The following is a 13,863-nucleotide window of genomic DNA, read 5'->3' on the forward strand; positions in this document are numbered from 1 at the left end:
CTGTTTACACAGCCGGAAGTTAGCATGCCTCAGTGGGCGTCTGGTGTCTCAGCTGTAGATGAGCAATTTAGCCAGTGCGGTACAATCGCTAATCTGGGGTCTTTAACAAGCACCACGCAGTAGCAGTACATGACCACACGCCAGTACGATGCTCATCCAGATCGAAACAAGCAGTGATGGGGATTGAGCCCAGGATCCCTGGGTTCTGCAGCGCGAGCTTTCGCTCCACATGCTCCGAGCTGTTGTGCGCTAGCCTTCTCGGCCACTGATCCTCCCCTCCCCTCCCTCCCTCCCTCCCTCCCTCCTCCTCCTCCTCCTCCTCCTCCTCCTCCCTCCCTCCCTCCCTTCTCCCTTCCCTCCCTCCCCTCCCTCCCCCCCCCCCCCCCCCACCCCGGGTCTCTGTTGTTTTGGTGTATTCTGCAAGAGTCCTTTACGACAAAAAAAAATTCAAGGGTGCATTGACAGATGTTTCGCATCTTTTTAATAGCACCAGAAACAATATTATCCGTAGAAACTTGCCTCTTGACAGCGAGTCTGGTGTACGCATTGTCCCTGTTCCTGTCATAATTGGGGCACTCGGTAATGATGGCTTGAAGTACAGTTTCTGCCGTCGGACAGCTATACTCCGGGCTCAGTCGTTTTCTTGTCTGGTTCTAGCGGGGTTTGTAAATTGTCCTAGGCCATCGCCAAGAGGGTCTTGTCTCTCTCCGTCCTACTCAGTTGCAGGTGTGAACAGGCCTTTACTTGCATGTTATTGGCACGACATTCCATTGAAGCTTTCAAGACATCCACGAGATGGTTCTTGGTTATCATTGTATTCAGTTCAAATTATGTTTTCTTGCATTATCCTACGAAATATTGGTGTTGGTGAAGTTCCATAAGCAAAGAGATGAGCTCCAGACTTTGGTTTCTGTATCCATTTAACATTTGGGATATCAACAATTAGAAGATCTCCGTGCTGAACAGCCAAACGAAGCATTTCAAAGTGTTGGGATTTTCATAATTAAATCTGCCTGCATGCAATGCTTCTTTTTCAGGTATAGCATCATTCTGCTGGCTCTGGTGGACCACCGCTACAGGTTCCGCTATGTCAACGTGGGAGCACCAGGGCGATGCCACGACGCACACGTCTTCCGCAGGTCGGAGCTTGCAAAGGTCTTGGAAGGACCGTTGTTTCGAGCTCCGCTTGTCACTGTGAATGGAGCTGTTGTGCCACCACTGATCTTGTGCGATCAGGCCTTCCCTCTCACATCAAACCTCCTCAAGCCCTATCCGCGCAAGGGCTTAAAGGAAAGTTCTCCGGAAGCTAGCTTCAACAAGCAGCTCTCGGGAGCACGAAGGATAGTAGAGAACGCCTTTGGCAGAGTGAAGGCACGCTTTCGCTGCATAATGAAAAGAATGGAGTGCCATGTAGACAATGCCAGGGTCATCATCCGAGCCTGCTGTGTGCTCAACAACATCTGCGAGCACTTCAATGATGGGGTTGAGCCACAGTGGGTCACCGAGGTGCAGCTCTACGACCGCATGTTCCTGCAACCTCTCTGTAGAACGGATGTTGCCGCTGGAAATGGACAGGACGTGAGGGCAGCCATAGCAGCCTACCTCCATAGGCGGAACACGCAGCAACACGCAACGTAATCTAGTGATGACATCACATGTACAAGTGGCAGGAAGGACTCGATGGAAGATCATCCAACTTCCAAACGAAATGTGAAGCCAACTTACTGCACTAGCCCTGTGCATGCCCACACCTCTTGGTGAAGCTAGCTGGCCTTACTGTTTGTTCGGAAGTTGCATGGTTTATCGTCAGTCCCTCCCTGCCACCTGCATATGTGCTGGTCTGTTTACCGGTATGTATGTGCAGCATTACTATGTCCAAATTTCATACTTTGCTCATACATACAGTAATTCAGCTACCCAACATATTTGGAGAACAAGACTCTTAATGGAAACCTTTTTTTGTAATAGCTTCTCCACTTAGTACGACTGTTTCAAGGAACTTGCATATCTAATGATTTTTCTGACATTGACTTTCTGTGGCAGTAACTTAATTTATGAGCTTGAAGCGTCCCAGAAATTCAATAATTGCAATCATGCACATTCTATTTTCATATTAAAAGCTTGATCCAAAAACGTAACACACACTTTTATTTGAGATATTTCAGAACAGTGAAACGGTCGATAAAGGGCAAGCGATTGCGTGTGGCTGACCAACATAGTGATTATCAATTAAATGCGAATCAGACTCTTTTCAAAATTAATGACAATATTGATCAGAGCTCCGCATATTGAGTGCTCTTATTGATAGCAAAGGCCTAGACCGCAAGAGATTATATCCGCATGCATTTCTCCCATACTGAGACTCGTGAGCGGTTTTGTACTCTGGTTGTGGAAATATTCATCAATTGACATCTATTGAACAATATAGCACTGAAAAATACTCTTTTGTATTTTCTTTTTTCAGGGATGTTTTTTTTTGGTATGTTAGAGCTTTAGGAGTATTGGTGGCTGAGTAGGCTAGCACACACGAGCTTGGAGCACGTGGAGCAAAAGCTCACGCTGCAGAATTGGGGGATCCTGGGTTCAATCCCCACCCCTGCCTGTTTCGATGTGGATGAGCGCATTGTACTGGCGTGCGGTCGTGTATCACTACTGCGTGATGAATTTTAAAGACCCCAGGCTAGCGGTTGTACTGCACTAGCTAAATTTCTCATCTACAGCTGGGAGACAAATTGCCCATTGAGGCAGACAAAGTGCTAGGCTGTATAAGCATTCAGACACCCCAATTTTTTTTTGTTAGTGCTTTTAACCTAAAGAGAAAACCCTGCAATTTATTTTTATTATTCTCCCTGCTGAAGAAAGAAGTTGCTTTGTTTCAAACAATTATGAACACGATAGTTAAAACTTGCACTTTCAGTTTATCGACATATATCTCGGGCTTTTGCTTCAGTTCAAGCACAGGGTCAATGGTGGCACAACAGTGTTGTCGAGGGAAACAATCCTTCCAGCCCCTTGGCACATATGTTCATACTTGTGGATGTTGCTTGATATAGTTATTCTATTATCGTTCCCATGTAAAGAAAACACCAAGTTCTTTTTTTTACAATGTTCATAAGGTGCACTAAGTAGTTCTTACTAAAATCCCAGAATTAGAATCGTAACATCATCGCCCTCTTCTCTCCTGCTGCATTTGATTGGATTAGCCCCTAAGAATGCCCTCTAGGAAAGAGGAGAGCCTTAACGTTGCTCTTTTGCATGCCGTGATTGGCGCCATCAGCTCCTGGCATCCGCTGCACTCTGAAGCCTACACACTGCATCGTCCGCCGTCATGTACTCTTTTCAAATTTGTTTGTGCTTGAAACATGTTTTGATATTGTAACAATGACTAACCACAAACTCCCATAAAGTATCTTGATGCACCATATAAAGGGTGAAAATTTGTAAATGTCCGCAAGGAGTCAGACTTTTTTTTGTTGCGGTTCCAAAGGTAAAAAGAAGTATAGGAGAAAAAAAAAAGCTTTTCCAGAGTGTACTTGATTTAAGCGTTGTAGTAAACTTTTAAATGCTTTGATGTGATGATGTAATCAATTCTTTTGCTATGTCTCGGAACATTTCAGCTGCAGGCTTGGAAAGATGTTTTCAACAATTGGATGGAACATGCCTTAACAGGCTTGTGTGTGGCTTGCTCTTTTCTAATTTTTCTCTATCTAGTTTATGCAGCATGCCTGTTCATTGTATTTCACATTGTATGATTACTATTTTGCCGATGGTTGCCACACTCTTATTTACTGTCCACCTTCGGAATGTGGACCTGTGTATCTTTGGATCCCAGCTGTGGTGAATAAATACCCATTGTTGCTGTCACTGTTGTAATGTCATGCAAGCACTATCTGTTCTAAACTTGTTATTTGTGGTTTTAAGATGATGTTACTTCCCTGGTAAGCCCAAAATAATTTGTCAGCAAAGAAAAAAAAAAAAAAAGCAGCACCACTTTTTTGAAGCTACAGCTTCCGCTCTAGCCTGTTTTATTGAAAAAGGCCATCATGGCATTCGCAAGCTTTTCTTGCACGGCCAGTGCTTTTTCTTGAATTTTGAGCTCCTGCTCCCGCAGAGTGAACTCACGGCCCCGAGCCGTTTCCGAACTTAAACGGAGCAACTTCTGCTCCTCAATTACCGCCTTTGCGAGGGTGGCAGAGGGGTGCGGGGGTCTTTTCCTTTTTCCCGACTCTGGCACCCGCGGCAACATGATAGTTGTGCCATTACTGGCACCACCGGCCTTCTTTCCACGGCCAGCAGGATTGCTGCTGCCAGCATTGTGGCCGCTCCTAGATTTGCTGGTGCTCGCACCAGGCAGCTCGCCGGTACTTGCACCAGGCAGTTCGCTGGTACTCGCACCAGGCAGCTCCTGGGACGTCTCGTCGGATGTGTCGTCCCTCATGTCGTCTGACGGGACATCCTCTGCCTGTGTTTCTGAAAGCAGCTGATAGGATAAATTTTGTTAGAAACTAGAAACACAGTAATCTCTCGTACCTTGAACACTGCAGCAAGTCAGCGCTCTGTCCTGTCCGTCGCTTCCTTTTATGACTTTTTGCGCCGTTTTATCTCATTATGTTTAACAACTACCAATTAGCCCAACCCTCAAACTCGTTATTCCTTCTGGTAGGTGCATGGCAAGTGTCATTTGTACACAGTCTCCCCTGAAACTAGTTTGGCTTTCTACCTACTCTGTGTATAGGGTGGTTTCACGTGTACCATTTCAATTCAAAATCCGGCCGACATCCATCTTGGTGCGCAGCCGTTCTATGCTTTTTCAATGGGCAGAGGCAATGAAGGCCATATGTTTTCTCCTTGCTCTACTTTAGCATTTTGATCAACTGCACTTGCCGTATTTCTCAGCAACATAAAGAAGCAAAGGCCAGCACCCAATTTTAAATATTACCAGCCTTCATCCTTCATTCAGAGTTAATACATGCTAGCAAGTTAGCAGATGACCAAGATGGCTCCGGTAGACGTGCCCAAAGCTTCTACGATGGGGATAAAAACAGAGTAAATGAAGGTTTACATGACTCGAGAGATATCCCTGATCGTGCTTCCAGAGTTCCGTCGTTGAAGAAGCCACTTGGGGCCGTGATTCTGAGGCTCACCAGAACAAAAATAGACACTAGCAAAGATTCGCTTTCGCGTAAAACAATATGACAAACGACAGAAAGTGTACACCAATCTGCTCAAAACCTACATGCCCGAACGGCAAGTGTGTACCAATCCGTTTGAAAATTACGAACCAAAAGCGAAACAGTTTTATTAAATTGGCCTATTCTCATCTCCAAGCACATGCCCTCCAGCCCTCATTTGACAACTTTAGGCTTTATTCGCCAAGCAACCAGGAATCTTGAAGCAAAAAAAAAAAAAAAAAAAAAAAATTGGCGCAAGACTGTCACTGGGTTGGTTAGAATTTAGAACACTTGGTGCCATATGCCCAGCTCGAGTTGCAGATAGTCCTTCCTGCACTGTGATCATTGTCCAGACAAGTCCCCTGTTTATGTCCAAACATGACTTAGCAGGAGACAACTTCATTGCAGCATGTGATGTGTGTCTGTAAATCCCAAATGCCCAATTAGGCATGCACAAAGATTCACTTATAGCTTGATGATTGTGTGAATGAGGCACTGACTCCACTGGTGGATGGGATGTTTTTTTAAACCAAGTAGACTGCACATCATCTCAATGGGCGCGTTCAGTAGCGGCTCCAGGAGTCAAGAGTCAGCGCTCCTTCTTAGGCGCTGACTCATTCACACATTTTCTTTGAATTTCTTTTCAGGTAAGGCTTTTTCGGAAAATGCATTGGACCGTATTTTGTTGGGTGTGAATATGCTAATAAACAATGTAAACGTTCACTGGACGGCATGTCTTGATCGCCGTTGCTCTGAAACTCGGTGAATATCGACGAAAATCCTGTCCGTGCTGAACAGAGCAAGGCAGGCTATGAATGCGAATTCGGTAGCCAGTTGGACACTCACACAGAGCATGATCCCGATTAAGGTTTTGTTTGCGTAGCTAAATCGGGGTGCACGTTGGCTGACGCTCGCCTTGGCCGACAAAACCTAGATCGCCGAGCGCAGCCGAACTTCCCGGTGTGTATACGAGTACATTTTATAGGAAGTTTGTTGCGAAGGGCAGAACAGACGTATGGCCATATAAAAGTATCGCAACCGGCGGCGTAGATTTGCCGAGCTCTATATTTTGCGTCCGCTGACGACATTTTGTCGGTTCTTATAACAGTAGCTGCCTTTGCACCGCCAAGTGAAGTGCTTGATCGCGTTGGATCGCTTCGAACAGCAGCGCTGATGTGTACAGTGACTCGCTTTTTATTTAACGACCTTGTCAAGACTTTATGAATACCGGTGTCAAATAAAAGCGATCGTGCTCGCTATCGTCTGCTTCCAGTTTGTTCGGAGACCGTCTGCACAGGGGAGAAAGCGGAAATAGCGTAGAAGCAGGTTTGGAGCCGCGGTTTTTTTGGCCGTTCAGTAGGCGCTCTGAGGATTCCGACTCGAGTGACTCCGTTCGGAGCTGAGGGAGCCGCTACTGAACACGCCCAATAAATCATCCCTAATTTACAATTCTTGTAAGGCTCCGAAGAACCGCGACATAGTTTTGTCACGATTTGCGAAACATACGAGAGCGGGAACGGAAAACTAATCTCGGCAGTTTGGTTGATGGCGGGCGTGAAGAACTTTATTTACTCTCTCACTACTGCATCATTGGCTGTTTCGATTAAAGGTTGTTTAGTCCTCATTGAAGACGAAATTACGGGCGGACAGATTCATGAAAAGTGTTTTAGCTTACAACATCTGCACTAAAGTTTGTACTTTGTTACTGAGAGATTTTCTGTAAAGGAGATTACGAATGCATACACAAATTTGGAGATTAGGAATGTTGTTAGTACTCTGTGGGTGAAACGTTAGTGCAACATGTACTGCCTACCTCCAACACAGCTGGTGTCACATCATCTGCACACAAGCTCTCGTCCACGAGAGTGTTGTCGTTTGCGGGCAGGGATCCCAGGAAACGGTGAATCTCCCAGTAGAACGGCCAGTTCACTCCTCCTGCTCCGGTTGTGCTGGCCGTCCGCAGGTGCTTCCTAATAATATAGCAAGCTCAATAAAATTTATAATGTATGCAAATATGTTTGCAAAGGCAACCTCCAGTGCAAGGCTGGACCATTTTACAAAGCTAGTGACCACTCCAAAGTCTGCCAAGTTTTTGGGAATGCATAAGCAAAAGTGTCTTTTGTCACTTGTGATTTAAAGTCACAAGCATTGCTATCCTGTCATGAGCTGGATCTTGTAACCACCCAAAAGGCAGCATTCATTAATTGGTTCTAGGTGCTGAGGATCTGCTACTCCAACAGTTTCCATCTGATGCAAAAAGGGCAGCAAACAAGCAAGACATTCAAACAGACAAGAGGGCAACATTTAAAATACTTAAGAGCTTGCTTAGGAACGAGAATACAAGATTTTTGAGGTTCTGAGCAGTGACTAAGGACTGCATATCAAACTCGGTGGTGGAAACACCCAAGCGTAATGAGTCCCCCTCCATTGTCTTTTCTTAAATAGTGCTTTGCGTGTTATTGCCACGAGTCTCAACTAGTTTGTGTACTTCAGGAACTGGAGGATTCGACTTCTGGAAGCTTTACAAGCCACTCCGCTGAGTTTTGAGCACGACTACTTCAGATGTGGTTCGGAATCTTGCGGTGGAACAAGCAAATCTTTTCTCGCTAGCCACATGATCACAGCATTTAAAGACTCATGTTGCCAAGAAATCCTTTTTGGGGTGCAGTCATCCACTCAGCTTGTGTTTGCTGAGCCCTGTTTAAAAGTGGTGCCCCATATGGTTCTCAATACCACCCATGACACAATCTCTGCGATACATATTTTGAATTATTTCACGTGTTCAGAAAGGAAAGCAAACGTTTATAGTGATCGTTTCAGGTAACTTCCTATCCTGATGTTTCGAGTAATAATTATTATTTTGTTCCCCAGCAATCGCTTATGCCATTTCCAAACAAAGCATTTTTGTTCCTCAGCAATTGCTTGTGTCATTTCCAAACAAAGCACGGTCGTCGGTTCCGTACTTCGGTAAATGGCAGACAATCCCAATTCAAGTTTGTTTTCGATCTCACCGCCCACGGGGCCGAACTCGGAGCAGACGACCCACTTTTTTTTTTTTCTCCCGTGTTAGCAGATGTTTTATTTTAATTACTCATAGCAGACGAACTCCCCCTTTTCCCTCACGTCAGCAGACGATATTCTGCTACGATATTTTAGTTCCGTGAATGCGAGCCGGCTGAGTTAAAAATCAATAGAGGCTGAGATCTTGCTCTCATCGTTGACCAAATCCGACCCTAGAGCCAGAGGCAAATATTAAAGCTACATATTTACGATAATATTTCTCCCAAAGTTCTTACACCCGATTTCGGGTCTTGGTGCACCATAATATCGAAGAAAACAGGGTTCATGAATATTGCTTACCGGTAGACGCTCGTGAGGTTTTCGATCTTGTTGTGCACTTGATCCTTGGACTTGTTATGCCCAATTAACTTCATCGCCTCTGACATTTCGGCGTAAATCCCCCCATTCCTTTTTTGGCGCCGGAGGTCGCACAACCTGTCCTCCCAAAGGCCGATCAAGGCCCAAATCTCAGAGACGGACCACTGGACTCGCGGGCCCTTCTGCGACGGCTCCGTCATCGTTCGACAAAAGACAAACTAAATACAAACTATGAAAAAGGAAAAATTAAAACTTTCTATTTAGGAATACAAAAGAACACTGCAAAGTGAAAGTTAAGTAATACAACGAAAGCAGAAGCGAAGGAGAAGGAAGAACACAAAAACAAGATCAAAAGCGAAGAGATAAGGAGAGCGGCGAGCACAATGGCGAGTCGAGTTACGACGAACAGGAAGGAGCAGAGAACATGATTGCTGTGGTCGCGCTAAAGTCTTTTTAAAGTAGTAAGCAGACAGCTTCGTAAATTGTTTTAAAATTTATTCTAACTGATGAATTCCTAAGTGAGACTATCTATTTTTTATTATTTTCGTCGTCATCCGTGATCGCTGTCGACGAGAGTAGGCAGTTGGGGAGTTAACGGAGTTGTTGTAACTCCGTTGAACGTAAATGTCATTTAGCCCGAATGACATTTGACTTGCGCGTCTGACACCGCCTAAATGACATTTGAGTTAAAGGACCTTTACCCTAAAGGCCTTCAAGATGCCCGTCTGACAGGGGTACGGACCAGCAATGGACGCAGGTTGTCAGAGACATTGAACAGGAGCTCGAGAACAAACCTGATGAGTGGTATTTTTTTTTTAAAGGACTCAAAATGCATACCAAAGCTATTCCTTGCCACAACGTAGTCGATTGTCAAGTTCATATCTTACAGGTCATGAAGGCCTACTCTCGGGGAGTCGTGCCTAAGGTCCTCTGCGACCTCCAGATTAACTCATGTGGAGGTCGAACCGTCGAGCCCACCTTAAGTGAAGACTAAGAAGAGAAATTTTGAGTTGCATTCCGCGAGTGTGTGAATCCCAATTTTTGCTAATGCTGTGATATTTAGCTTTTTTTATTACTTAGTCTGTGATATCTTTTCTTTAACCTTGATGCTCGGTCAGCAATGCTTTTTTAAACTTTGATACTCGGTCAGTGTCATATTTGTTTTTAGTTTCCATACTCTGTCAGTGATATTGTTGAACCGTCGAGCCCACCTTAATTAAAGACAAAGAGGAGAAATTTTGAGTTCCATTCCACGAGTGTGTGAATCCCAATTTTTGCTAATGCTGTGATATTTAGCTTTTTTTATTGCTTGGTCTGTGATATCTTTTTTTTTAACCTTGATGCTCGGTCAGCAATACTTTTTTAAACTTTGATACTCAATCAGTGTCATATTTGTTTTAGTTTCCATACTCTGTCAGTGATATTGTTGAAATAATATTTTATGTATTGCTGTAAGTTTACGAAGGAAGCTTTCAATTGCCTTATATCAGCTGTTGAAATTAGTGCTTTCTTTATTTCTCAATTTACAAAAAAACATTCGGGCAGCCTTATGATGACATCAGTGCTTTGTTTTGTCACTCAGTTCGTGATGCATTGCTTTTTTAGGAGAAAATATATTGTATGCGACAGTTAAAAAATGTTTATTTGGTGCGATTTTTAATTACAGCGTTTTAATTTCTCTCTTGGAGTCTTTCTGTTACGGTTGTGCCTTCTTCCATGGGAGCTGGCCCGGTGCACTCAAAAAGTAAGTCGTAAACAGCTCCCTTACAGCCTTTGCACTCTCAGCAGGGTTTCTGGCATGAGTACAACCTAAGGACGTTAGGCCGCTGTCTTCTTGCTCAGTGCGCCAAGCACCGTCGATCATAGTTCCAGTTGGAGTAACATGGTCACCGTACCCATGTGGGCAGTAGAAACTGTCTCCTTGACCTGCTTTGGACGTCAGGTAGTTATGTAGCACACAAGCTGCCAGAACCAGGAGCTCAGCATTTTTGGGAGACTCCGCCAGAGGTCTTCGGAAAATCCGCCAGCGGGACGAGAGAATTCCAAATGCGTTCTCCACGCACCTCCTTATATGAAACATGAAACACAAACAATAGGATAAGAAGCTGCTCTGCAATAGAAAAAACACTTCCAGTGGCGCACTGCTAGATATTTCAGCTTGAATGGCAGCTGGAGACATAACGTTTATGCATAATTCTTGACTATTGCAGGGATATCTCATAAGCTCCCCCTTCAGCTGTAAATTGAACTTGACTAATGAGGATGCTCAACATGGCATTCTGGTAATTAAGGTGCTTTGAATGTTTTAGAGCCAGGAGACCTAGAAAGCATCTGATGTATACCTTGCTCTGCTTAATCTCTGGTTGAAGTTGTCTTTTGCGTTTTCAAGGTTCTGCCCCGGGTAGGGTCTCATGAAATCATCCCGGAGCTGAAACGCCTCGTCACCAATAAATACATGCGGTGCGACCGCATTTGAGCCCGGTAGCAACTTCGGGCCCGGCACCTTCAACAAGCCCTTCTCCATGGCAATGCCAAAGTTGGAATTTTTCAGCACTCCGCCGTCACTGTTTCTGCCATATGCCCCCACGTCCACAATAGTGAAGCAATAGTGAGCGTCTGCAGAAGCCATGAGCACGATGGAGTGCGTTTTCTGAAAACAAAACACCAGGAAATATGAAGTTTGGTAATTTTTGCTTTCATCTAACTCAAGATTAGAATCACATAAACAACATGCCATAATTAGTCCTGGAGTGAGGAAAAAGGGGGATGCCACACAAAATGCAAAAAAGGGGAAGTGCACGATACGCGCATAACACACTATGGCCATAAATGCTATTAATGCTTGAAAGGTTCTATTAAATGTAAAGATTATCACACCTTGTAATTGAAATATAGGGAGCCGCTCCTAACAGGTGCCTGCATCTGGACATGCTTTCCGTCAACTGCTCCGACGCAGTTTGGAAATTGCCAGAGTCTCTGAAATTCCATAGTGATGTCCTGCCATACCTGAGTGTTGGGAGTCTGGATTGATTAAAGCAATGTGTCATTATAGGATACCAACATACAAAGAATAGGCACAGACCGGCATGTAGAGTGGCCTCAGCCTTTCCCACAGACTCTTGCATGTGTCGATAATGGCAGCTCTTGCAGTCGATATGCCCACACGGATGGCCAGTGCGACATCCTTCACAGGATCTCCTGACGATAGGTACCTGGAACGAATGCAGCAGAGGGAGCGTTGCGCAGGCACATAATATTGCAAATCAAAGGGTAGATAAGATATAAAACACTCAACCTGGTAAGCTATTGCATGAGAATTTACGTCACCCTTACCTCAGCGTCATGGCCAGCCGCTCCGATGCACTAATTGGTTCCCTGCACACATAGGAACGTCGAAGGTCGTCTTCTACAAGTTTGAGCACGTAATCATACTCTTGCGGGGTCATGCGGTAGAATTTCTTAAAATAGTCAAGATCCCCGGCCCGCATAAGCTTCATCTGAAAGGGATAACCACGATATTTTGTTGTAAGAACTAGACTGCTACGTTATCCGAGGTACCCCCTAGGGTTATTAAACCATATTGGGGAATCGAAAGCAGTACATAAATATTGCCAGCCATTTTTTGTGACTTAACCTATTACGTCTGGAGTCCCACAGGTTAATATTCTCGGTTCCCTTAATGTCAGCATGTACATAAACAATACTGTTTAATATGAACTCTGTAACAAACTTTAGTATTTCAATAAATGGCATTGTCTTTTTCAGCTGCGAATGAGAATAAATTGATAGACAGGGCAAACTTTCCCTTAATGCAGCTTGAAGCTTGGGTGCTGTGCAATTGCTTGACAATTAATAATAGCAAAACAAAAAGCCATACCGTTCCGACTAAAAGGTAAGAAATAAATGATTAAACAAAAGCATTGTAATAAATTCATGCCTGATAGAAATTATAAGTTCCTTTAAGACCATAGGGGTTAAGGGCTCGTCAAGCTGTTTCGAAGTTTTTTGTTTTTTCTTTGACCTCCTTTATTGATGCATTATCGAACGATAATAAATTTATTATTATTCTTTTCTTTTTGACGAACGTACGTGCAAAGCGGAATTTGTTTTAGACTTTATTTTTAAACAAATCACCGCCGGAGACGTCAGCACGGCGAGCGCGTGTGCCTACAAATCCAGCAAGCTCCTTGGTGCTTGAATAAATTAGCAAAAGGTCTATTTACATGCCCACATAAAGGTTGTACATACCGCAGTGAAGAATTCGCTTTCTTGCTGTCTTTTCTGCCACAGGGGACGCACCCACCAGCGCCTTTTCATTTTTTTGAGGCTTCCTCATCAGTTGAAGCACGATTAGCTTCTTCTTCAACAGTAGAAGTCGGCGACGGCGATCAGGCATTGCGGACTTCACAAGATCGGCGGCCCTTTTGCATTTCGCGTGGGAAAAAGCACGAAAACCGCAGTGCATTGCGATTTCCGCGCTGCGCATTTCACCTCATGTGGCTCGTCTTCCGAAAATTGCAAGCTACGATTTTCGCAGCCTCCGATTTCCGTCCGATTTTCGGCTCGTTTTTTCGCAAATGTGTTCCCGGCTTTATGTCGCATGCCAAGCTATACGCCTCGCAAGTGGGCTCATTTTCGTCTTCTGCGCATGAAAAAGGAAGTAGTGGTGACGCCAGAACGCCGAGCCCTGATTGGCTGATCGCGACCCCCTGTCTGAGCGTCGTCTGCTCCTTTGCAACGTCGTCTGCTCGCAACGTCGATTGCATCTGTCTTACCTTTCCTGCGACTTTCGGAAGTCTAGCGAGCTCGACTTCGCCTTTCAGAGAGGGCAGACGAAATAACTCGAGCAGTACGTTGTTTTTCTTTAACAACTAGCAGACGCGCATCAAGGAGGGAAGTCAAAGGACTCACTGGCGAGGTGTCCCGAGGCGCCGAGGTTTGTTTGCTAAGAACCGAGAGGGTGAAGGTGGTTAGTGTCCGCAGGTTCCCTCCCAAATACTTTTTCCCTCCTTTCGTGTGCAGCGAGACTCCTCACTTTTTAACGGCGTCGGCGGGTTGGCGCTGTTAACGTCGTCTGCTTTACGTCTGCTAGTCAAAGCGATGACTGCTTTACCTTTCCTGCGTCTGTCGGAGATTCACCGCTTTTTTACCGGCGAGAGTCACCGTTGCCTCGGAAAACAAGGAGATGACAAAAGGAACAGATTGACCTCTTAATCTAAAATTGAGGTCAGCGATCAAAGTATAAGACGGGAAGGGTTCACAAGGGTCGCTCGGGCATATTCCATTCAGCACGCCAGCCGGTCGCGGGCAGACA

The 13,863-nt window shown here is 44.9% G+C and overlaps 2 protein-coding genes across 2 annotated transcripts in view; both read left to right on the top strand.

Annotated features, from left to right (window-relative positions):
* Positions 1–13,863, top strand: part of LOC8036026 — a 566,786-nt gene that overhangs the window by 390,349 nt on the left and 162,574 nt on the right. The gene's annotated exons all lie outside the window — the stretch shown is intronic.
* LOC120840734 (protein ALP1-like) lies at positions 1,003–1,799 on the top strand. Its single transcript, XM_040211385.2, has one exon. The coding sequence runs from the start codon at positions 1,018–1,020 to the stop codon at positions 1,636–1,638; it is 621 nt and encodes a 206-aa protein (XP_040067319.2). The 5' UTR covers positions 1,003–1,017; the 3' UTR covers positions 1,639–1,799.

This window comes from Ixodes scapularis, unplaced genomic scaffold, assembly GCF_016920785.2.
Source record: "Ixodes scapularis isolate PalLabHiFi unplaced genomic scaffold, ASM1692078v2 PGA_scaffold2__306_contigs__length_199485367, whole genome shotgun sequence".
Classification (NCBI taxonomy): Eukaryota; Metazoa; Arthropoda; class Arachnida; order Ixodida; family Ixodidae; genus Ixodes; species Ixodes scapularis.

Bases quoted from the DNA above. Each gene is read 5' to 3' on its own strand.
- LOC120840734 (XM_040211385.2), top strand. From the start codon at position 1,018: ATGCAATGCTTCTTTTTCAGGTATAGCATCATTCTGCTGGCTCTGGTG.